The sequence below is a fragment of the Drosophila mauritiana genome, chromosome 3R, assembly GCF_004382145.1.
Source record: "Drosophila mauritiana strain mau12 chromosome 3R, ASM438214v1, whole genome shotgun sequence".
NCBI classification, from domain to species: domain Eukaryota; kingdom Metazoa; phylum Arthropoda; class Insecta; order Diptera; family Drosophilidae; genus Drosophila; species Drosophila mauritiana.
The window spans coordinates 25124477-25150306 of NC_046670.1; the positions used below are offsets into that span (position 1 = coordinate 25124477).

Consider the following 25830-nt stretch of genomic DNA (forward strand, 5'->3'; position numbering starts at 1 on the left):
ATATAGACACACTCGCACGCAGCCTCGCGGCAATCGAAGTTTGGTTTGGCAGCTAAGCAAATTTGCTGCAAGTCTGCCATTGCCACTGCCGCGTCAGCAGTGCAAGGATGCGCCTCCTGAATTCTGCATCCTGCATCCCATTCGATCAGATCCGCTTACGATGCACTGTACAAAAAATACAAATCAAACAGAACTTAAAAAATATAAATAATAATTGCAATAAATATTTAGACAATTATTTGGCACTTGTAGAACAATATGAAGTTCCTGTGCAATTCAACTGCACTTTGCAATAATGTTTCTTATTTGTTTCAAAAATATAAGGAATTTTCTTTGAGTGTATGATGCGTGTGCATGTCAATAGTTTTGCGCGTTCGCTGACGCTCCTCGCTGCCTTTTTCTTTTTGATGAATTGACAGGCAATGCTATTTGTCAGCAGTCAATGTGTTTGTTACATTTTATTGCCAGCTGGTTGCTGCTGATGTAGCTGATGTTGCTGCTGCTGTTGCTGCTGCTGTTGCTGTTGCTGCTGCTGATGCTGCTGCTGTTGCTGCTGCATTGTTAATGTCAGGCGTTAGGGCATACGCTAAACATGGGGAGCAAGTTATTTGTCTGCATTTTATATGCAATTTCTCTATGCATCTCGCCGTTCGACAGACGGCCTGACAGGACAAAAGGACGACCAGGAGAACTGGCAGCGGCAACACCAGCAAATTGTGTTGTATTGTACTCGCATGCATCCGACAGTCGACAGCTGAGAGGCGATGGCTGTAGCTACAGCAATAGCTTCTTCGATTTGCATGGTCGCTGTTTGAAATAGATTACGCATCCGGCGTGCCAATTGCCCCTTGAACTTTGAGCAGCAGGTCACTGCTCAAAGGGTACGTACCGCCTTTCATTGATTGAATGCAATCAAAGCTTTATTAATATTTCTCGATTTCCGTAGCCGGGCAAGTCTGTTGCCCCTTGCAACGATTTTAATAAAATTCATTGCGAACGAGCAGCTCAGATTGGATGGAATTCAATTAGGTAAGTCACCTGCTGAATCCGTTTCCTTGATACAAACAAGCCTATCTTAATTTAATCCAAAGAATTTCCACCCCTTCCGTAGGACGCAGATTTCTTTTCATCTCAAAGCTTCAGGATTTGCATGGAAGTTTATATTTAGCTGCAAATGAAATATCATTTGGCACAACTCAACTAACGCCAATTCTTTGGCCCCCTTAATGCAATGCTGCCTTTACCCTTTTCACGTGAAAAGTTTCCCAATCTTTTTATAAAACTGCATAGAAGAAAATAATTTCCTTGTATATGGACTGCTGAAAAGGCGCCATAAACAGCTTAAAGGTCACTGAGCGTGGAAAATTCAACATGCACACCCAATACATCTGCTGACGTCAGTATAGCCGCCCCCAAAAATAGCTGAGAAATCAGCGACTGTCTGGTTTCGCATGTGGTTTCCGGTTAAAATACTTTTTTTCGCATTACTGCTGCATTTTTTAAATAAGTGCATGTCAACATAAATTAAAATACTCCCTGTTGATTAATAATGCACAAGGAAAATGTCACAAAGAAATATGATTGTACTACGGCTCCCTCAGAGAATTCCCTCTACTCGTTCAGCGGCTCACTCAGAAAGGACCTGAACCAATCAGCATCAAGGCAAATGTGACAAGGCTTCTAAAAAAGACAAAGGCGAGGCTTAAACACTCTTAAAATTGATTAATATATTTTGTTGTATGACTTTTACATATTAGCAAACACTTAAGATTAAATTATGTAAATTTAGATACGAACAAATGTTTCTTGAATATTATTTTGAAAAGTAGACAATATTTAACGATAACGATAGCCATATGGTAATATATTCTTAGAATAAATATACAAGAATTAACTTTATAGTATCTGTGCATTCACACCTTATATAACCAAGTTCCAACCAATACCCTGTATACCCCCTATTGTAAGTGTGTGGAAATATTTTATGCCGGCACAAAAATAAAGTCATTAAAATTGTAAATATGTATACAAGTGGAAGCCGGAGTGGAGTTTACAGGGGGAAGCGGAAAGGGGCAGCCATCCTGTGTGCGTGCAAGAAATGGAAATGCGGTTAATTTCCGTAAAGTATGCAATAATTTCTGGCACTGAGCATAAGCAAGTGCACCCAGTGTGTGTGTGTGTGTGTGTGCACATGCGAATGTATGTGTATATGTGCGAGTGCAGCAAGCACAAAAGGCAAAGAGTAAAATAACTGCCACGCCCTCCCGCCTTCTGCAAGTAAATCTCTTTGGCAGTCTGCGAAGACGGAACTAACGAACAAACGGACATTCATCAATATAAATCAACCGGCGGCCACAGAGCAGGCCCACATGCAAGGATTTCTAGGGTATGTCCTTCTGCTTCGTGATAAAGGCTTTCTGCAAATATACATATTCGAAAAAAATTGTTTTTAGAATAGAAAAGTTACAACCTTTTTTAGTAGTAATCTCTAAGTATAAGAAATATTTTTTATAAAATTGTTGAGCTATATTTTGGACGATATCGAAACTTTTCAGTCGATATGCAGCCCACCAATGCAAAAGGATGAGACCGCCCCAATGGAATAAATTAAAACATTTTTTGTGTAAAAATGGCTGCGAACTGGTTGGCAAGCGGGGTCATCGAAGGAATGGCGGCGACGGGAGGGGCAAGGCGGCTGTAAAAATGTTGGGCAAAGAAATATTTTCACAATTTTATTTATTTTTACTTATTCGGCAAATGGCAAGCGGACGGCTTCGGCCGGTCCATGGATTTTGGAGCTCGGTCCTTGGTCCTGCATGTCCTTGCAGCTGCTGCTGTTGCCACAGTAGCATTTTCGTTTCATTATGTTCCGCGTGCCTAAAGGATTGCCATATATATTTGAATTTTATTTTTATTTTCTTGTTTGCCACTGACTGAATCGTTTGCATGTTGCAAGGGAACGGCGCTGCAAATGCCTTTCCCCCCTTCCCAGGCACATCGGCATGCTTTACAATACACAGAATCGTTGAGGCCACGCATTTTGACTTCGGTATTTGCGGCTTTTTATGTAATTCATGGTCATTCCCCATATGCATGTGCCGGCAAATTTACTGCCTGGCCAAAAAAAAGTCCACAACTTATATGCACGGATTTGGGCAGAGACAAGCCCTCTCGAAAATTACGTAATTTATGCGATTTTTCATGCAGTTTCCCACTGTGATGATGAACGTTAAGCAAACATCAAAGTAAAAATAATCGTGGAAAAAATATATAACCTGCAGCAATGCATTTTAATATACTGTTCATGTTTTTTATTTGTCCCAAAGAGTAGCTACTCATTTCATAGTACTATTATTACACTTATAAAAGCCGTACATTTGTAATCAATTTCGAGGGTATAAAGTGAGTCATTATATCAAAGTGTCATTATTTCAAATATTACCAATTGTGTAAATTCAAAAAATGAAAAAATCTTATTTCTCAGTGTATTTGAAAAGCATTGCGTTTTATTTGTCATTTCCGGTTTGTGCCGGAAGTTGAAATTATTGAAATCAAACGGAAATGCGTCGAAGCAAATGCGTAAAAAAGCGGGAGCCGAAAAATATGATTAACCCATTTAAAATTATGGCAAATATTTGAATTGATTCTCAGACCGTATTAAAAGTGTCATGTCATTAAATGTCTCATTTAATTTAATTATTTATGTATATAAATCGAGTTAAGATTTCGAACCGCTAATAATTTAAAATAAAAGAATATTATTCACGTCTGCGCTTCGGTAGGTTAAGTCCCGACTCCGATAGAACAACGATCTATCTGCCTATATGTCTGTGAATATATATATGCTGTGCGCAGCCCATAAATAAATATATAAATTTAAATAAATGCCGCCGCAATACCCGCACACTCACAGTTTGCCAATAAATCAGAATACTTATCAACGTCAAAGGACCGCAAAGAGTGCGAGCAAACAATAAGAACTAAATGTGGATGTGTTTCAGGAGGTGCAGCAGTTTATTAGGCGCTATTAAAGTTATTTATGAAAGTGAATGGAATATCTAAAACTTAAAATTAAAACATTTTATTGAGCTACAAATATTTCTTCACAGTGCAGCCAGGCCTGAAATCTTCGACAAATGAAACCTGCTGCTCTATCTCGGCTCCAGCAGGCATTGTGGGCGCCAATTTATGGGCAATCTGTGCTTATTTTCCCATTTCCCAGCCCAACATTGTTTTGGGCCTAGTCCCGAACTAAGTCCGCTAATTGCGCCGCCTTAGCCGGGCCATCTCGACCGGGATTCGGGGAAGGCCCCGTCCATAATTATGCGAAATGTGCGCCATTTCTTCGGACTGTTGCCTGTTATTGTTTGCATTATTAGCTGACAATTTCGGTGGCACTGTGGTGCCAAGTGGCGGGTCTGTGATTAGGCCGGCTCTTTGGGCTCTGGAAATTGTGGGATTAGCAGGCGCTTTGTCTGCGGCTAGAATCTTGGTCGGGCACCATCAGCCTGCCGCTCGATAAGCGCTCCAGTCCAAGAAGTTGATGTTTTTCTTGCATAATTACGACCATAAGCCAACGGCTTGTTATTGCAGGCCAAAGAAGTGGACGGATTTCTGGGAATCGCCCGAGTCCAAATCGATTGAACCAATGTTGCTCTTTAAATTGGTTTAATTTAGACATTTATTGTATCTCAACTTCCTGGAAGCAACTTGATTAAATTTCCTAATTTTAATAACCGGAATTATTAGACAGCAACTAATGCTGAGAAGCAAACGCCATTTAAAATATTGGTCGACTTCTTAGCTATCACTAATGATGCTATCAATTCGAGGAAATGAAATTTTCTAGAATTTATGCAAGTTATGTGTAATTAAGAAAATATAGAACGTTTCTTATTCCGAGCGCATATTGTAGCGTTTGCCCCTCGCTTTTCGCATTTAAAATGGAGCAAATATTTTAGAATTCACCTGAATCGCATGCAAAAGCCTTTGTCAACATCAATGGTCCGCTGTGACCACGCTCTTTGTTGTAGTTTTTTGTGAATGCGCAATTGTTCAGTGTCGTCATGGCTGTGGCGTGCACAAAGCGCCGATTGCCGCGCCCATCCGCCCGACCACCCACGCCCGCCCACTAAAGCTTTCAGGATATGCCATCCAACTACCAACTACCATGCCGACCAAAACGCTTTTTTCGGCGCTGACATGTCCAGGCACTGGGCAAAAACAAACCCATATATGTATATTCAATAGGCCGGGCGCTGCCAGAGTGTTTTCCGACGTTTTTCTGTAATTCGTTGTAGGTTTTTTCCAAGTTGGCTTTCGGCCGGGTCGAAAAAAGCGGCCTGCCTACATAAAGGCGCTAGCATATTAAAGGCTTAAACCCACTCAACGGCAGATGCCATATTGTTGAAATATATGCAGATACGTCGCGCATACGTCATGTGGAGATGGAATCCGGTTTGCAAAATGCATTCCATTCACGCAGCGCTCTGCGATTTTTCATTGCAAGCGGTTAAGCAATCGAATCCGGCAGATTTAAGTATTGTAAGTATTGTATTTCCATTCAAAGCTCAAAGATTTTCACTGTACCTGCACAACAAAAACCCTACACTATGGTGTGATCATAGAGCTCGGTTTTTCAAATCTCGATCGAAGTGGGCCTGGACTATTGTGCAATGCTGTCGTCCTACTGTTATACCTCATTCAGTTTCTATTTTCGCTCCGAATAACTTCCAAATTGAACAGTAAAAATTTTTAACAAAAAATAAGTATACTATTTTTCTAGAAATTTTATTTTGGAAAACTTAAGTCGAAAACATGTGCTCTCCGTGCGGCCCTTGCAGTCCCTGTGATCCCTGTTGCGGTCCTTTCGAGTGCTCACCCAAGTGCTACAATGCCGCCCAACTGGAGGCCTTGCCACAATGTGCTCCACGTATCCCACCACCCTTCCCCAAATGCATAACCGTGCAGCAGCCACCACGCATGATCTGCAAAAAACGCGTGGTGTTCACGGAGAAGATTGTGCCAGAGCCAATGGTGGTTAACCGATGCAGGCAGATCACCATTCCAAAGGTCGTTGATGCCACGCGGGTGATCAAGGTGCCCAAGCTGATTTGGGTGTCGCAGATGGTGCGAGAACCCAGAGTAATCTATTACCCCTCGATGATCCCCGACCCCTATGTGGTTTGCTATCCCAAGCGCGTCTGCGAACCACGTGAGGTGTGTCAGTCGATCCTCTGCCAGCCGAAGCCGCAGACCATCGACATTCCGCCACCAAGGGAGTACTGCTGCTATCCAAATGGACCCATCAACTACAAGCCCAGTGCAGCCTGCCCACCCTGCCCCATTGGACCATGTGCTCCTGGAGGACCCTGCTGTCCGCTCCCCTGCTTCTCCACAAACCAATATCCTGTTGCCGAGGGCAGGTGCGGACCCTGTGGGCCTTGCGGTCCAGGATGCGGGCCCTGCGGTCCGCGATGTGGTCCCTGCGGACCCGGCCCGTGCGGACCCTGTGGGCCGAGATGCGGTCCGGGTGGACCATGCGCCGTGCCCAATTGCGGGCCCTGCGGCCTCACAATGCCGTCGGGTCCGTTTGTCCCTGCTCCGTGTGGACCCTGTGCTCCATGCGGGCCATGTGGACCGCTCGGCAATAGTCCTTGCGGTCCTTGCGGACCCTGCGGACCCTGTTCGCCCCCGTGTCCGTACGAGTCACCCGAGTGCGGCCCCTGCTACCCGTGCGCCCCAACTCCCTGGAATACCCACTGCGGCCCAGTTGGTCCTTGCGGTCCTCAAGTGCCTTGTGGACCCAGCGGCCCCTGTTAACATCATCGTTGTGCTGCCTGGATTGTTGTCGGAAACCGGTGCTCAGTGGACCAACTTGTCTATCACCAATACAGATTGCCATAGTGTTCTCGCCGTTCTGCTACAATATCTACCAAAAGTCTATAGTTCTCTATACTTTGTCAACGCATGGACGACTCATTGGCTGTAAATAAAAATCGGATTTAAGCAAATATAAGGTTTTTCAATTTCTTTTAACAGGTTATGCAATGGCTTCTATCAGATACAATTTTCTACCAAGTTTTTGTTAAATAGTAGGCCTTGCCTTTGCTTGTCAATCTACCTATGCTCGTTACTCAGGTTTAGCTCGCATTTTGAATCCGGTTTCGCTTCGATACACTTCTAAATTCTCTCTGATCAAATTTTATAAGAAACAAAAAACAAAAATTTACTTTTTAATCTTTCGGTTTATTCTAGTCGAAGCTTAACATGTGCTCTCCGTGCGGTCCTTGTAGTCCATGTGACCCCTGCTGCGGTCCCTTCGAGTGCTCACCCAAGTGCTACAATGCCGCCCAACTAGAGGCCTTGCCACAATGTGCTCCACGTATCCCACCACCCTTCCCCAAATGCATCACGGTGCAGCAACCACCACGCATGATCTGCAAAAAACGCGTGGTGTTCACGGAGAAGATTGTGCCGGAGCCAATGGTGGTTAACCGATGCAGACAGATCACCATTCCAAAGGTCGTTGATGCCACGCGAGTGATCAAGGTGCCCAAGCTGATTTGGGTGTCGCAGATGGTGCGAGAACCCAGAGTAATCTACTACCCCTCGATGATCCCTGACCCCTATGTGGTGTGCTATCCCAAGCGCGTCTGCGAACCACGTGAGGTGTGTCAGTCGATCCTCTGCCAGCCGAAGCCGCAGACCATCGACATTCCGCCGCCAAGGGAGTACTGCTGCTATCCAAATGGACCCATCAACTACAAGCCCAGTGCAGCCTGCCCACCCTGCCCCATTGGACCATGTGCTCCTGGAGGACCCTGCTGTCCGCTGCCCTGCTTCTCCACAAACCAATACCCAGTTGCTGAGGGCAGGTGCGGACCATGTGGACCCTGTGGACCCGGATGCGGACCTTGCGGACCCTGCGGACCTTGGGGACCAGGATGCGGTCCTTGCGGACCCTGTGGACCCTGTGGACCCTTCGGACCAGGCTGTGGTCCATGCGGACCGTGTGGACCCTGCGGACCTGGCCCTTGTGGCTTCGGTCCTTGCGGACCGTGCTGATCTGTAAAACAACTGGAAAGATTTACTTGACGTCTGCAAAAATATTTTGTGACAATTCCGCGTTATGGAAGTCCACATCCGCACCCAATTATATGACAGTCCAAATTACCTTTGCAAGTTTCGTAAATTAAAGAAGTGCATGAATACAATATTTAAACCACATTTTTTCTTGGGGCATTTGTTTCTGCAAGTTGGCTACTTCATTGCATTTTCCAGATAACGAGAGTTGAGATTCGGAATTTTTGTTTCGGAAGGCCTGTTGGGGGATTTATTTTTTTTGACCATACATAGTCCCTTAACAACTCACACTTGTTAGTTCACCAGTGTAGCCCTGAGTCACCTGTCAGCTTGTGGACTTAATAGTAGTCGTATCCAAATTTTTCTTGATCGTAAATCATGTCGAAATATGTGGCAAGAGTGGGCCCAGCGGTTTTCTCCAAGCTGGGAAAGTGGGCCTACAACATGTCTGGATTCAACCAATACGGCCTGTACCGCGATGACTGTCTGTACGAGAATGAGGATGTGACGGAGGCAGTGCGTCGTCTGCCCCGCAAACTGTACGATGAGCGCAACTACCGCATTCTTCGAGCACTGCACCTTTCCATGACCAAGACGATCCTGCCCAAGGAGCAGTGGACCAAGTACGAGGAGGACATCAAGTACCTGGAGCCCTATCTTAACGAAGTGCAAAAGGAGCGCGAAGAGCGTGAGGAGTGGAGCAAAACCCATTGATCTGGATACTTCGGTCACAATAAATGCCATAACCAGAACACAAAGGGAATTTAAATAAATCGTTAATATAAATAAGCATAATAAAAACAACTTTAATTATCTGGCTTGAAATTAAAAATTGCTTTAATATCATAACATCTAATATCACTTTATCGCCAGCTTATTTTAAGCGCGTCTCTCCAAATCATCAGTCGTTTGAAAATCCACTGCGATCCACAGCAATGTCAACGCAAATAATTTTTCGCATTAAGTGCATTCGCATAAATACAATATATGAAATTCATTAACAGCGAATACAATACAAATTAGTGCAGCTGGGTGGGGCGAAAGCCGCCCATTGAACATGTGTATGCCGCCCCACGGTTTAAAATGACAGAGGGGGCGTGGCAGCGTCAGCGGCAAACAAAATGCGTGTGCATTGCCCGCACATCCTGTCAATCCTCGTATACTTATGCGCATCCTGTTTAAAATGCAGCAAACAGCAACAATGCCGTTGCAGTTGCGATTGCCGTTGCAGATGCAGATACTTTCGCAGTCGTATATATCTGCATCTCTGCCGCTGTCTGATTGTTCTGGCGCTGCCATCGGACCGGAAGAAATTATTGTTATTCGAATTGATCTGCCATAGTTTCGATTTCGATGTTGGCCGCTGCGATAGGCAATGCTCCTGCCACAGGAGCGATATCGCTGCGTCTGCGGCCAGTAACTGCCAGAGTTCTGATAACGTCAACGCAGGAGAATGCAGCAAACGTAATGGGTACCCTGTAATGTTAAGGGCTGAAGGTATGCAGCTCTTAGGTAAAAGTACCTGAATCATTAAATTACACATAATAATGCAAGTAACCGCTAATCAAATCTTTACCCTAGCCACATCAATTTCAAAATGATGGCTTTTAACTCTCATTTATGTACTGAGTATTTCTTAGTCTAATTTTTCTTGAGCAGTCTTTTTTTTTTCAAGCCGCCATCGTTGGCGTTATTTATTTGCGCTCACATATGCATAAATAACGGGCGGTGGACGTCACCACCCACCCACCAAGCCACCCAACCAACACAGGAACGCCCAACTGGCGGCGCTTGTACAATAAATTGCAAAAATATTATTTTATCAACAATAATTAATTAAATGCACTTAATTGCGTGCCGCAGTTGCTGTTGCTGTGTTGTTGCTCGGCTTTCATTTTTATTTATTTTTGTTGCCTCATTTTTGTGCACATTTTCTGCTGTCCCCCGTTCGACCTTGTTTTTATGCAGCTGCTACTGATGTGGCATGGTGGGTGGCATGGTGGGTGGTGGCTGCAACATGGTCATCTGCATGCATATGCTTGAGCAGCGTTGTAAGTAGCCATGTAAGTGGACAAGTGGCCAACCGTTCCCGCATCGCATTCTCTGCCTTTCTCCCCGTTTGGCCGAAACTCTTTCTGCGATTTATGCGTATTTTTAAGTGGCATTAAGTGCGCGTTAACATCTTATGAAGCTGGCAGCGGCAACAATAATTTATTGCGGCAGCAGCAACATCTGGATGGCCATTAAACGCCCCGAAACAAATGCTAATTGAAGTGTGCTTTCAAAAAAAGAGGCGGTAAGTCGCCGGGAAAGCTTAATGAGTTGTGCGGCTAATTGGAGGAATGCAATTGCAACGCCAACGGAGGAGCAGCAGAACTTGCCGTTGCAGCTGCAACCTGCAACATCTCGAGCTGTTACATTTGCATTGTTATTGCGGCAAGTTGGTGGGCTTGCTGCATTTCTGGCTTTCTGTTGTTAATGAAGTTTGTCGGCCGACATGCGGCAGGGAGAAATATTATGCATACGCCATGTTGGCCAAAAGTTTTACAAATCCCGCTCTGTCCTTTCCTTGCCCTGCCCTCCATTTCCCGGCCATGGACACTGCACGTTCCTTGGACACATTTAGTCTCAGTATGTGTATGGTAATTTACAATCCCCTGCGCTTGCAATGTACACATGCCTGCACGTGTATGGGTAAATTGTTAAATTTATACACAAAAGCAACGCTGCGCTGCAACTGCCAAAGTAATTTGCGATAAGTGCGTCAGATTCTTTGGGGAATTTTCGACCAGCACGACCACAGAAGCAGCATCACCATCACCGCTGAAAATAACAAAAACAACAACTACGACAATAATAATGCAACCACAACAACAAGTGAAGTAAAAAGTGAATATTTATTCGGTTTTGGCGAGGGGTCGCCAGCCAGCATAAATGAAACGGAAATGCGCTGCGATCTGGCAGTAAGATTAAAGCCTTCTCGCTTTGGGGAAGATTAAGTTTAGCTGCCCTCTGATTATTGAACATCTTTCGGGGCGAACTGAGTTTACTGCTCTGCAATTACCTTTTTGGGAAGGGGAAACGAAAAGATTGTTTATTCGATTAAGAATATAAAGTGGATTTTACAAAGTGGATTTAAATAAATCAAGCAAATACAAAGTTATACGTATGAAAATTATCTTTAAGCTTCACTTTAGAAGTATTTGAAAAACTCCATTGAACCGTGCAATTAAAATAGTATGTAATTTTTTAAAGTATTATAGGCTTACCGTTCTGTGCTTATTTATGGGACGGCCCAAAGGACATGGACCATCAGGAAAGTCCTGGCCAAGTGAAGATGGAAGGCAGCTCAAAAATCCAGCGCGCATTTCATTTGCGGCTTGTCCTCTTTGCCACAACTCCTCTTGAGTGTGTGTGTTGGCCAGAGTATACGTGAGCACCTCCCTCGGTAAATAAGTCACTGGTGTATGCATATATACTTAAATATATGGGTGTGCGTAAAAAAAGGCAATTTGTATTTCAGCGTGTGCTTTTTTTCAGCGCTGCCCCGCAATGCTGTAATAATAAATTGCATAAAAGTATGCAATGAAAATAAAAATGCCAGTGCGTAATTAATGAGTCAAGGTGGTGTCATATGGTGCTTACCCACACACACACACAATGGCGCGAGATGGAGACATGCGACTTTGCTGCGCATTGCGTGTTAAGTCGCGTATTTCATGGCGTTTATTTATTATGCACAAAGTGCCATCAGGAATGGAGCACGAGGATAACTTCCCGCCCATTCGGGGGCCCAATAAAATTATTGACTCAATTTGTAAGCTTGCACAGGAGCCACACACAGATACCGATTCGCGCACACTTATACAGTTGGGGTCGAACAATTAGATAAACGGATAGCCTAGCCAAAAAGCGAAAATAGCTTTTTACTAAGGCACTAAACTGCTACTTAAATAAGAAGGTTAGTATCACAGTGCAATAACGCTTAAAACTAGAAAAAAAAATTGCATACCTATAGATTAACATAGAGGTATTTCCAAGCTATTGATGCTATTTTCTCAACCCGCACTGTACTCACACTCGCACACTCCAGAGACGTACGTGTGTAAGCTCCGCAGGCGCGTTAATTGCTTATGGGGCTCACATTATTCAGCTGTCATTCGGCAAATGGCAAGCACATACCCTATTCTCGCAATTCTCCTGGTCGAGAAGAAGAAATGGCCAAAGTTGCGGCTTTGGCAAACAATTAGGCAGCTAATTTGCAGCGGCTAAAAGGGCTGGGCGCGACCTAATCCTGCCTTTCTAGCCAAAAGACAGGGCAGACAGGACGCCTCAGGGACGCTGTCAGTCAGTCAGGCGGTTTGACTGCAAGCAACGGAGGGCGGGTGAGAGAGACACGGAATTTGGTATGAAATTTGGGCCAGCAGCTAAATCACTGCCAAATCCTTTTGACAAATACGCACACAAGGACGCCCAGACACAACTAAGCTGGGAGATGCTGACTGCTGCCTGCTGAGCTGAAAGGAAACGGAAACACGCTAATATGGCAAGTTATTCAAAAGGCATTCCAGATCGAGATAAATGCACTTGCCTCTCCTCGAAGATGAGATGATGATGCACGGAAAAAAAGGGGAGCCAAAGGATTACATAACAATTACTGACTTTTATATCTTCCAAGTAAGTAATGTCATAATGCCAACCAATGATTGTAATGAATAAGGAATGTACAGAACTTTTTAGACATGATTCATTACATATGCTTACCTAGATCTTAAACGATACGTTTCCGCAGCAAATTACATTTTTTCTGACTTTATAGGCTCTGTAAGGTCTTGATGAAGCTCCAATATTTCGCTCAGTGTACAACCGTTACGAGAAGAGCTGGCAGCGCAGCGTTGTCAACTGAGTGCTCGGCTGTCAACACACCGAAAACTAAAAAGGTGACAAGGACAAAGCGCTCCCTGGGCTGCTGTGGTTAACTGCTAGGACGCGAGGATGCCAGGATACTGGGATGGCTGGATGGGGTAGGATACTAAAATGCCAGCACATGGCAGCTGTCATGCGTGCAATGGAATGGCTCCGATTTCTGGAGCCTTGGATCCGCGGCTTACGGCTAAGTGGCAAAAGTTGCAGCGCTGGATGCACAGGGAAAAATCATATATCCCTCGAATGAAACCTAACTGCGGCTGCTCTAATATTATATCAACTTAATGTTTGTATGGTGTTTTAGGCGCCACAGGAAACAAAACATGGTAAGTAACTGATACTCTATTGACTTGGGAAATTATCCCATTTTTCCGAGTGACCCGGGCAAGCGCATCAATCAGCCAACGGCATCCGCATCAGAGGAAGACGTCTCCTGTCAGCCGTAATTTACGCGCATTCACGCTCACTCCGCTCGCAAATGGCAAACAAAGGACGCGGAAGGGTGACAGGCTCCGCAAATCGTTTTGATTTTGCACACACGTGACTGATTCACCGGCTGCCGGTGAAGGAATCCCCATAAAAGGCGGATGACGCCATAAGACAGGATCTCCAAGACGCGCTGAACTAGCGCGAATGCAGTAAATGAAGCCCCTCAACGGCGTTTGAATGCAAATAATGAAAATTTGAATTCGAAAATGATTCGAGAATGATTTGATGAAAGAAGGAAATCAGCATTTGTTAAAGTGCTGAATTTCTCGATTGTTATGCGTAATGAAAAGTTACCGAAGAATCCTTTCCACCATAACTAATCTCAACGATTTCCCGACATTATCTAATTATTTGAATAAATCGTTTTACCTGGGCTCCAAACATTGTAATAGCCGAAATACAAATCTCATTTGGCCTGCCATTTGTAATGATAACAATTTAATTCAATAGAAAATAGTTTTGTGAGCTTACGGATACCCATGGAACATGACGTGCTTGGATAGCAAAATCAATTCCCCGGCAAACACACACAGAAGTAAATGGGAGGTGTGCGGGTGCCAAACAGGTGATCATTAGATTTGGCAAGTCGCAAACGATTCGCAACGTATTTACAACATTGAATCGACATTATTACGGAATGGCTGGCTGAATTGAATTGAATTATTATAACAGTTTCTGTTGTCAACGCTGCCAAACGTGTGTACCTCGATGTTTGCTTGTGTGTGTGTCTCGCGTCAATAATGTGCCTTTGTGTATTTGTATCTGTATCTGTGGCTGGCAAGTACGTGACAGACGCGGTTTGGCGCGATTAAATTACGTTTATGATTATATTTTGTTACAAACACAATGCTATCCCTCGCACACACATCCACACTGTCATAAACAATCGACACTCACACACACACATATACTCAATCAAGAGGGCCATGTCACATTGTATTGAAGTGAAAATGGTTAACAATTGCGGCGGGAGCAACAACAAAGCCGTATTGATTCATGCTTGTGATGGATTTTCCTATTAAACCCTCACTGCGCCCAACTAAACAAAAGCATTAATTGAATTTTAATTAATTCAAGCGAGGGTTCCACGGCTAGCTAAAGTCAATCAAAATAGCCGAGCGGATTTGTTTAAACGGGATGTTAGGTCATAGGTATTCAACTCAAAGAACCCACCCAAAGATCAACTCAAAGATCCCGCCGTTTCCCGCTATGTACTCTACAAATAACAGGTAAAACTACTATGGATAATCTGCAATACTTTTGGTTTTAAATCAAATTTTCAAATCTTGTTTCCACTGTGCTCTGTTAATTTTTCACTTACCCTTCGACATCAACGAGATTAACCGCACTTTATGCAAATGGGATGCTCAAACACTTCTGGAATCTCAACACTTTCGTGCTCCGAGGAGCCACTTGAACTGCACCTCGAAGTCATCCTCTCGATGCCTTCGTCTCATCCTCTCCTCTTACGGCCTCCTGACATTAAATATCATTTCGTCTGACGCTTATTGCTTATTGCAAACGGGCGGAAGGCAACAAAGGATATCGCAGTGGTGCTTACACATAATATGAAATTAATAACAATCATACGCCACGTTGCCCGCCTGCCAGCCAGCACGGCATCTCCGTAGCCCAGCATCCCGGCTGAGTTTGCCATTTGCCACTGACAGGCGCATTTGGGTTCATAAGTTCTGCTCGCGAAGATTTCTAAAACTGTCAGAAATTGCAGTAAAATTACGCAGGACATCGGAGGCTCGGGGAAATGGGTAATGGAAGGCGGTGGAGCGCAGCTGCCAGAACGCTTATTAAAATATAAATATGCTAAAACAAGAAGCGCGTGCGGACGCCAAATGGACGAAGGGCTTTCGCCCAGCGAAGGCAAAACAACAGCACAACGCAACACGGAGAGAGCACCGGGCAAAGTTAAAAAACTAAAGTTTTATACTATAAAATAATTTCAACTACTTGAAATAAGCACGAGAGAGCGCGCAGGGGGAAATCTCGAGAATTGAGGGAGGAAAAAAAATAAGAAACAAAAAGCGAAAACAAAAATTTACTACACAACACAACTAAAGTGGAAATTTCATGCGCGCTGTGGAAACTTTAGCACTTTCGCCCACCGCCTGGAAAACTGCATCTCCATCCCCCGGGAAACTCTGACAGCCAACAACGACGGCAACAACTACTAACCATGCCAGTCAGCCAAGGCAGAAAGCAAAGTTGTTTCTTTGCAAACAATGCGCAGTTATTCTTTTGGCGAATTTCGGACCAAGGTTATTCCGATATGTATTATGCAGGCGCTGCCCGAGCTAAGGAATCTGCGTTACTGAAAATATTTAAAAACAAATAGCACAACTGCTCCAACAGCAACTGCAGCAACAGCAACAGCAGCAGCAATCCATGGACTGAGCAAATACATTTTTGATTGACTGCCGGGCGGCAGCGTTAACTCCTGAGCCCTCATTCGATTTTCATTACTGAATGCACACAAAGAATACCAACTTCGGAGCGAGCGAATGCATTTGAAGCGCAATTAGGCAAACATTCTGGGCGGTATGTTTTGAGGAGAGGCACTGCAACCACTCCAACAATCAATCAATTAGCCAATTAGTCGGCAAACTCATCACGCTCATCAATTCCCATGCAAAACTAACTAATTTGCGCACACAGCTAATCAAATTTAATTAAGACATCCAGTAAACATCGTGGCGAGCCGAGAACCAAAGGCTTTACGCATACGCCTCCTTTTACCTGGAAAACAATTGCGGTGATGTAACTAGTCGCAGCTGATGAAACGATCACCTAGGAAATAATTCCCTCAACCGACCATTACTTTGGTTTTCAATTTTCGGAATTTTTCATTTTTAATAAATCTAGAATAATTAGAATCAATTAAAAAACTGCATCAAACTATGAATTACGTTTATATTGCTTAAGTTAACAGGGCGTATACATAATGTCAAAATATGCCTAAAAGTATGCACTGGAAACAATCTCAAAATGACTTCTTATTACCTGGCTTATACATAATGCATGCTCTGCCTAAAAGTATGCAACGAAAAATACGCTTTTCTTCTCTTCTATAACTTGGCGTATACACAATGTTTGAGAATGCCCACAATTTCATGTGCTCCAATTTACATCATTTTGACCGCAGCTGTTCTACAACAAGCTACGGGGCTTGAAGCCCATTGTCTGTTTGATTTACCGGTGAAATATAGTAGTTGTACACGAAAGCAGGCCAAACTAAACTCGTTTCAAGTCCCAACATTTTCGGTTATCAATGCAAATGCGTGGCGTTGTTGCTCAGCGCCAAAAAGTGGGCCCCACCGCAAAAAGGCTTACCTGCAGACAATGCGTGCCACGCCCCCGCGGCACTCATCGCCTCTATATATGGCTATATTCGCCATGGCCAACGGCTGTGCTTTTGTTTGGAACTTTTCAGTCCGGTGTTACCTGCCACTACCTGCAGTTGCGTGTGGGTGAATAACTGGTCGATGGGTGGGGGGCCTGGCATTCTACCAAATCGGTCGGACCTCGGGCAATTTTAGAGTTCTTTTATTACCAACTTGTTAGCTGTTTATTTGGCGCATTATTGACTCAACCGCTACCCGAAAACCCCAAGCAATTCCAGCACTACTAGGCCCAGTGCTCCCGGATCCGGATACGGCGCCGTGCGTTTAGATAATCAACTAAACACTTCATTATTCCGTCCGTGGGGTGGTGCAAATTGCTTCCACTCTTCCGCCCACTATTTTTACTCAGCGGGGGAAATGTGCGAAAATCCTCTGGTTTATTTCGCGAATTTCACATGCACGCGTTTTCTGCTGCTTTCCTCCCTTTTTTTAATTGAATGATAAAACATCGCTGCACAGCCTATTCCGATTCGCAGTGAGAGGCATTAATTTAGATTAGCGAACGAAAAGTGCGAGTTGAATGTTCTCAACTGGCTTTCTGTGTGTAAATAGCTGTTGAAAGCCCCGGCCCATTGAATTAGATTGCATGCATTAGATACTGACACAACACCATAAAGGTGAGGGGTGAATGGTTTCCTAATTGGTAAGGATACCATTCATTTTTGAATAAAATGAAATAAGTGGCGATAAGATTCGAATAATGGTATTGTATTTACCCAGCTTACACTTCAATTACCAAATATAGTTCCAACTGGGTATATGATAATCTTTCGCTCGCCATTTATGGGCAGTGTTTCATAGTGATAGCCCCGATGCATACAAGCACTATACTTCCTTAGCTCGAATGCCCGCTTAATGGGCTCCATATCGACCGTGAAACAGTTGATCTTAAAGGTATCGAGTAGATTCATCATGCCAATTACATCGTAAACACTCGAAACCCGCTCATTCCATATACTAACCGATGCGATTGGCAGGGGATATTCCTTTCTATATATCTGAGTGGCTTCGAAAGGGGTGCGAAAAATGTGCATGGTTATTATGCCAGTGGGTCCATCGCCCAGAAATTTGTGTGGTATGTCCCGCACCAGTATGGGCGTGGCATCGGGTAAGACACGATCTGAAGAACCTATTATAGTTTTCGGCCTAAGTTCGCCAATCTTCAGCAGAGTGCGCTTGTAGCACGGATGATTGGCCACCCTGGCATCCAAGGGTTTCATCAGAGTTTTAACTCGTTTTTCGATTTCTTCGGCTAAAGCTTCCTGTACCAAGATCACGGCAACCGCATCCAAGGCAAAGGGATCCTGCAGAGATTCGACCAGGTGATGCAGGGCACAATTGACATCGCCATCCTCGAAGATGACCATCATGCAGGGTGCATTCCACGCGTACCTTACCTCTTCATCCTTATGCTCTTCAGATACCTCAAATAGTTCATTTTCGGATTCAGAAACCGCTTCCGATTTCTCTTCATTATCTTCCACCTCAATTTCATTCGATTTTGCCTCGGAATTAATATTTTCCGTTGGGGGTTTGATTGCATCCTCAATAATATCGGGCAGTGTTATCCTATCGACCATTACACTTGGCAGGATTTGCACCATTTGTCGAGTTATGACCGGATGGATCATTATGTCAGCTATAATTTAAGCAGGTATATTGATAATTTCGAAGGTTGAAAGTATAAATATGAATGCGGTTGTGAAATAAAAACAAAAGCACACTAGAGAACCTCCTTATACTGACGCACCATTAAAATAATATATTATGGTTTAAGACCGCCACAAATTATGTTGAATACTACTTTAAAATTAAAAGAGTTTATGGGGGAAAATAAATTTAATACCGAAAAGTGATTAAAATTGTGAATGCGCGTACGCCCTAGAACAATAAACATAAATAATCATTTCAACGAGGCTCCATTAAAATGAATCTATCAGAGCCGAAAATGAACAGCATATTTCACAAGATTTGGCCTGAGACCCTGGATTTTGAGGAATATGAATTTACCATTTTTCCACAATAACTGGCCTTTGGCAGCGAAGAAGTCCAAAGCCAAGCTGTCTTGTTTGACATGCCTGAGGCAAATAAATATTAATGAAATGCATTTCATCAGCGATACCAAATTACAAAATGTGACTCCACTCGGAGCAGACCTAAGGCCAAGTTAATTCTTGACTGGACTTCAGCAAATCTTAAATGCAATTACGCTCTAGCATTTGTCGGATCTGCTTTTTGGTTTTGGCCTGCAGAAGCAGTTAAGCTCAAGTTGACCCATTGTCAACTAATTGACAAATGAATGACTTGATTTGCTTGACAGCATTTGATTCGATGCTGTTGCCAAAATCGCAGCCAGCTCCTGAAACTGAGCACGAGAACGAGTCCGAGCCAGGACATGAGCATTTTACACTCATTAAGTTTAATTACATATTTTGCAGGGCCGGCTTGGGCATTCGAGGCTGAAGTGCCTGCAGTTGGATGAAGATTATCTCAGTCGAGTGGAACAATGGAGCTCCTTTGTGTCTGACTAAATTCAAAACCTAATAAACCGTCTACACTTTGGCAGTGCGGCATGGACACTTTGTTGGGCCATACAAATGCATGAAAAAAATAGTGTTTAAATAGTTTAAGCGAACCTAAATGTTAACATAGGTTATTGCCATATTTCTTTATTAACAGCATTAAATATTCCACCAACTTGCTCTCATTGCATTTCCGTTCGCTGAATTCATTGATATCCGTAAATTATTGTCGACATTTATGTAATCATGTTTGACGGCATTAATTAGGTTGCAATGATCAATTATCTGGTTTAAATTTAGTGAAGCTCCCATCAAGTTAACCCCTTTTATGTGTTGCTCTTTAGGCGCTTTAAAACCAGCACGCATTACAAATCATTAAGGGTTCATTTTGCTTAACATTTGTCAGGCTGCAAGGATTCCGCAGGGAGTTCCTTCCAGTTTCCCCATATCAGTACACATTTTTTTCGGTTCGATGTCAAACAGTAGGATCGTAAAAACGATGCTCGTTAGAGGCAAAGTTTTATGCCTTTTATTACACGACCCAAGGAGGCATGTAGCGACCTCAATGTCGCCCTTTCAGGAGCGACTCAGGGTTGTCAAGTTTCCTATTGATGAATGAATGTAATACTTTCATTTTTTAATCAAAAGTAAGCATAGTTTTAAGAGGATGATTATTAAGATTGATAGTATGTAACAAGTTTAGCACATTTTACCTAGTTTAAAGTCACATATTTCTTAAACTTTTTTTTAGTTTTTAAAGTTGTAGCTTTATGACAACCCTGAGGAGGACGTGCAAAGTCTCCCGACGCACGTAAAACCAAATCAGACGAATGGACTAAACGTATTTGGGATGTAGCGAAGGCAGCTAGATTCCATATCCAGACCAAGCTGCATGATTGCATTTTATGTTTGTCTTAATTTTTTATGTCTACTCTGCGAGTGCGAGGCCATAAATAAAGCAACAATCAATTTTCATACGCCGCACTCTTGTGCGACATCGCAGGCAACTGGAGTCGTAAAAACGTGAAGTAAAGGAAACCGAACTCCGAATTGTAATCGTATATTTTAACATAATATTATTGCACACCCAGATGCGAACAAAACTGGCATTTGCACTCCCCACTCACTTAAACATCATTAAATATGAAAATTCATCTGCAATTTATCAATTATTTATTTATGGCAATGCTCCTTTCGCATTTTACGCATGTGTTAATGAATAATTTTCTCGTTTTCCCCCTTCCTTGGGCCTTCCCCTCCCCGCACATACCCCTCTCCGTTAACCATGGTGCGTGACTGAATGTAAGTATATGTCCTGTCCGATTCTGTTCAATCAATTCGCATTCGCTTTTGCATTTTTATTGCACTTTTCCGGTATGCAAAAAGAAATAAGAAACATTGGGGTACGACTATAAGATACCTTGCCTTTCTTACCTTTACCTTTCTTACGATGGTATTGTTAATACATATTAATACATATAGAAAATTTTTAAGACTCGATAGACTAAATGAATCGTATGAGCTATTTGCTATCCTTTAACAGTTACTTATCTTCCATCAAAGGGAATACATCCAAGTGCCTAACAAATACCCTGTACTGAAACAAAATAATGCGTGTATACACCACTCAGATGAAAGGAAGAGTTTGAGAGTCCAGGGCCCATTTCTCAAATGTCGCACATTAATGCGCATGAAATGTTCGTTGGTTGTGTGTTATTTTTATTGCACAAAAGAGCAGCAAATTGCATGCGGGTGGCTGTGGATGTGTGAAGACAGCAGCTGCCAGCGAGTACAGTGAAACAAAACCAAGCTGAACCGAACCGAAGCGGAGCATTGTTCCATGGCCTTTCTCCACCTCTTTTGGTCTATCTGTGATCCGAGGCGGGGTCGTCAACGCGGCATTTTTCAATCAAAATGCACACAATTTGCAATTTAAATGTTGATTTCGTTAATGCGGCGAATAACTCAATGGAATGAACACATATGGGCTGCTTGGGGCTTTGGCACTGGCTTTGTTATCGAACTGAAATGAATAGTTTATGCGGAGTCCGCACTTGTGGGTTGAGTTTTGAATGGGTTGCTTTCGAATGATTTCGAATGGTTTGGCTGGTTTGGATGGTGCGGATAAGTGCCGCGAAATTCGCTGCCTGGCTGCGTTTTATAGCGAAGATGAATTGTAAATTGCATAGCAAATGAAATCAATTTTAATGGACATTGCTTATGTATTCGACAAATGCTTATTAAGCATTCATTATAAGCGAACCGCACTTTTATGTGTGCACGCGCATCCGAGCCATAAATTGTGAGAAAAGTATGGCCAGTTAAGCGGCTTATCAATGTTTGCAGATGCGTTGGCAATGGTAATTGAGTGCTCTTAAATCCGCTTCAAATCCATGTCGACTTATAATAAATTAAACCACGCCTCGAACGAGTTGCCAATTTGTCTCGTTTTTAAAGCAAATAATCATTTTAAACCTTTACTAAGATATTCATCCTTGTAAATTCTACATAAAGTGGTAGAGTCGTACGTACTTCTGGTATTCAGGGCGACCTTTTGCCATAGAGTGCTCCACCCTTGCGCAATTATTAGTCAGCCAGATCCTCCGCTGCTCCATCAGCCATCACAGACCATTTGACAACTTGCTCAACACTTTCCGTCGCAACTACGCAACTTGACGCGTGGCCAACTGAGTGGGTGAGTGAATGGATGGGTGGATTGGTGGATGGAGGGATGGGTGGATGAGTGGGTGACGCGCTGAGTGAGTGGTGCTCTGAGTGGTGCAGTTGGCCCGGCCATGGCCGTGTCTTCGTCGCCAGCCATCAGCCAGTCAGGCAGCAAATGAGCAAAGGGAAAATTACATTTGGGACGCCGGCGTGTCGCCTCCATTGGCATGCAACCCCAATGCCCAACTTTTTTCGCTTTTCCGCTGCCGCCCACTGCCAGCCATCGAGTGCAAATTAAACCGAGCAGCGCACGAGGTTAATTTCACATGCATTTCACTGGCAATCAGTGCGTGCTCCACTCAACGGGTAATGCTGCACGGAGAGAAAATGCGGCCTAGTTCGGTTCATGCGACCCAAGCAAAGAGGAATTCATTTACATCCTCCAAAATGGGCAACAAGAATATCAAGAAATCAAACTAGGAAGGGAGTAAAAACAGAAGATTATTAACTTTTCAAGCTAAGTAGTAGTAGTAGAAGTAGAAGTATTTCAATTTACTCTCATGCTGAAACAACCCATTTCTCTGAGTGTACTGCTGGTGCTGGTGGTGCCAGCCCCGGGTGGCGATAGTGGTGCTGCTGGTGGCACTTAGCCCAAGCTACTTACACTGCGCTTTGACTGCCTGATGACTGGCGAGGAAGGAGTGTGGGAATGACGAGGTAATACGGGGGGTTGTCCTCTAATCCGAAACTCATTTTCCACCCCACGAAAGGGATGTGAATGGTAACTCCATCGGAGGGACGGGAACCGAGGACATGGCCCAAAGTGCAGTCCGCCCGGAGTTTCTTCTTGGCCCGTGGTTGAGATAATTGCGTGTAACAGGTGTGAAAGACGGAATTTACAATGGAGATAGTGCTCGAAAGAGCTTAAGAGGTTTCCAGCAGCTACACAAATTAACTTCAAGTCGTCGCATTTCTTTGGAAGGATACACAGCAATAAAAAAGGAGTATAATTATAGACTATATGAAATTTGTAGAATAGTTTTCAATAGTTTCAAAGGAAGCTGGTTTTCTATATGGTCACAACTGTTCCAATCAAATTCACTTCTCATTCTATTTAGCTGTAGAATGATCCACTATTTTTCAGTGAAAGGGAAAGGGAGCTATCTACATCAGCTTAAGTAAAAGACACCGCAAGTTTTCGAGGACAATCTTAATGGAAATTATTATTCATGCACATTACGCGACAAATGCTATCTGAACTCGCCCAGGATTCGTTCATCTACATACAGTACGATTCATTTGCAGCGGCACCTCGGGCGCCGCAAATTCCGTTTGTGTCATGAGTTTTGCCTTTTAATTAACACCGTCCATACAGCAACAATGTTCCGGCAGCAAGTCGCAACTCAAAAAGTTTCGTAGCTTATGCGTTTTTAGTGTCCTTTTGCCAGGAGCGAATGTCCTGGCACTACGTTCTCATTAGGCGCTAGGTGAAACGAAGAAAAATTGCCGTAGACTCTCCCTTTTGGCCCCCTTTTTCATTTCGTATCTTGTGGATACACGCAGTGCGCATGGTCCAATTAAATTATTGCCAGTGCTGTCGGCTAATAGAATAAGAAATCTTCTTTCTGCCAGCGCCACGCAAAAAGCATATGTTAATTTGCTACCCAGAGTGCGAGTGGTGGAGTGGGGGAGTGTGGTGGCGCAAAGGGGGGAGGGGGCGATAAGGTCCTGGGGATCATTAGGATGTCCTTGCCACAACACTTGAAAGGGAATTTTTAATCCCGGCGTGCCAGTAATCTCCGTAGAAAACGGGCCCGGCACTGAGACAAAGTTTGCCATTAGGTAAATGTGCATTGCCGCTCCAACAAATCGCAACAACTGTTAATGTTAATTATATTACATGCTGCCTCAGTCCTCAAAACACAGGCACACACCTACACACACAGCTGAGGCAACCTTGGACTGGCTAAAACTTTCGAGCCCATTGAAGGCCCAAGGTTCCAGTCCAAACAAATAAAAGGGTACCAGCACTCAAGCACCTGACCCACAGAAAGATGTCAAGAAAATTTCAGGTGGGGTCCTTCGTCAATATGTTTGACTAGAAACTAATAAGTTAGACAACCAATATAAAAGGTTCTTGTGTTCTCAGTTATCAGGGTCACCTATGAACTATTTTTCACGACTTCCAAGAAGGACCCATTTAATTATGAATTATTTGACTAAGTGGCTCTATTATTACAATACATCAGAAAAGTTCATGGTGGAGTTTGAGATTTTCCGCCCATTTTTCCACTGCGAAAATAACCCGAGGCATCTTGGTTAATCACAAGTTGGAACTGCTATCTCGTCGGTACCTTCAACCTGCATCATTACGGATATGTAGTTTCGGCTTGGTTACACGCACAGAAAGGCGTGGCGCATTTGCATGCAACGCCGTGATGCAAATGAAACATAATGAAATTGTAAAAGTTAGTTCCAGCGAATGATAAAATTTGCATTTCTCACAAAAGGAGCGATTCGGCGGAAGTCGAGATTTGCGTGGCGCTCGACAAAACTTTGACATTTTTATGTGGTTTGCATTGCATTTGGTGCGATTTGCTTAGAAATTGTCTTTAGCATTCGCGTACTTGACATTTAAACGTGTGACAAACATTTCGAGGGGACAAGTTTATCGAGCCGAAGGATAAAGGATACAAGCAGGCCACAGTGCAGAGGTTGCAAACTTTTGCATTTGTAAATGCAAATACGCAGCGACAGTTTGGGATGCACTGGAGCATGTGGTGGACGGAAGCGAAGCGTGAGAGCTCCCGGAATATTTAGCGGAGACATCCACGGGAAATGAAGAACGTGTTCGGAATGAGTTGATCAAACAGTGTAGAAGCCAACCAAGTTTCTAACTCACAAGTTAGTTGTCTGACGTTTCTAGGAATAAAGTATAAATGCAGCTTAGCGTAAACTTCATTCTTTAGCCAACAACCTTGCTAAAACACAAATATTATTAAATGGAAATGTAGTTCTCTATAAATGGGCATTAATTAACTTTTGTGCGAAAAGTCTTACAAATGATTGGGTAATTCATTTAAATTGCAATTTCAACGCTAGAGCTTAATAAAACTCACAATAAATCCAAAGAGCCTCCTTTCGCTTGTTCATTTTACATATCAGATAGACGTTTATTGACTTTCCACGCCATTTGGCAAGTTAATTCGGTTTCCTGAATTCTGTAAACTATATTCAAAATTAACAAGTTACGAGGAAAGCGTTGATGAGAATATTTGCAGCGAAGAAAAATGCGTATAATTTGTTAATTGCAATTAAAATATAACAAAATTGAACGCTCAACAGCAGTAGGATATGGCGAAATATGGTATGATTGAATTCGGACACGAATGCAAATTAATACTTTTTAGCCGTGAATCCTGAATCGTGAATCTGTCGCTTAATATCCGTTTCGATGCCGACCAGCCTGCACTTTATTCACTATTATGGTGCATAAATAAAATCACAGCAAGAGGCCAAAAATGTCGGATGTCGACGCGAACTGACCTCTGGGAAAAAAATCCAAAAATCCTGAAAAAAAAGCAGCGAGCTACCGAAATACAGTGCGAAAAATTGTGCTCATAATTTTTAGCAGTTGGACAATTTATTGTCGCATGCAATTAGGCGAACTCGTAAATTCTGCGAGACTGTCGCAACGCACAGGAAAATAAATAAAATTAAAGAACAGC

At 43.3% G+C, this 25830-nt stretch overlaps 4 protein-coding genes across 4 annotated transcripts; 3 read left to right on the forward strand and 1 right to left on the reverse strand.

Annotated features, from left to right (window-relative positions):
- The first annotated feature begins 5696 nt into the window (after positions 1-5696).
- On the forward strand, positions 5697-7007 carry LOC117145644 (DBF4-type zinc finger-containing protein 2 homolog). Its single transcript, XM_033311366.1, has one exon. The coding sequence runs from the start codon at positions 5818-5820 to the stop codon at positions 6820-6822; it is 1005 nt and encodes a 334-aa protein (XP_033167257.1). The 5' UTR covers positions 5697-5817; the 3' UTR covers positions 6823-7007.
- Positions 7008-7152: 145 nt separating this feature from the next.
- On the forward strand, positions 7153-8218 carry LOC117143548 (DBF4-type zinc finger-containing protein 2 homolog). Its single transcript, XM_033308288.1, has one exon. It carries the CDS (start codon positions 7270-7272, stop codon positions 8065-8067), a length of 798 nt encoding a protein of 265 aa, XP_033164179.1. The 5' UTR covers positions 7153-7269; the 3' UTR covers positions 8068-8218.
- Positions 8219-8402: 184 nt separating this feature from the next.
- On the forward strand, positions 8403-8898 carry LOC117144446 (cytochrome b-c1 complex subunit 7). Its single transcript, XM_033309600.1, has one exon. The coding sequence runs from the start codon at positions 8464-8466 to the stop codon at positions 8797-8799; it is 336 nt and encodes a 111-aa protein (XP_033165491.1). The 5' UTR covers positions 8403-8463; the 3' UTR covers positions 8800-8898.
- An 8134-nt stretch (positions 8899-17032) lies between these two features.
- LOC117143752 lies at positions 17033-18598 on the reverse strand. Its single transcript, XM_033308565.1, has one exon. The coding sequence runs from the start codon at positions 18545-18547 to the stop codon at positions 17645-17647; it is 903 nt and encodes a 300-aa protein (XP_033164456.1). The 5' UTR covers positions 18548-18598; the 3' UTR covers positions 17033-17644.
- Between the last annotated feature and the right edge of the window lie 7232 nt (positions 18599-25830).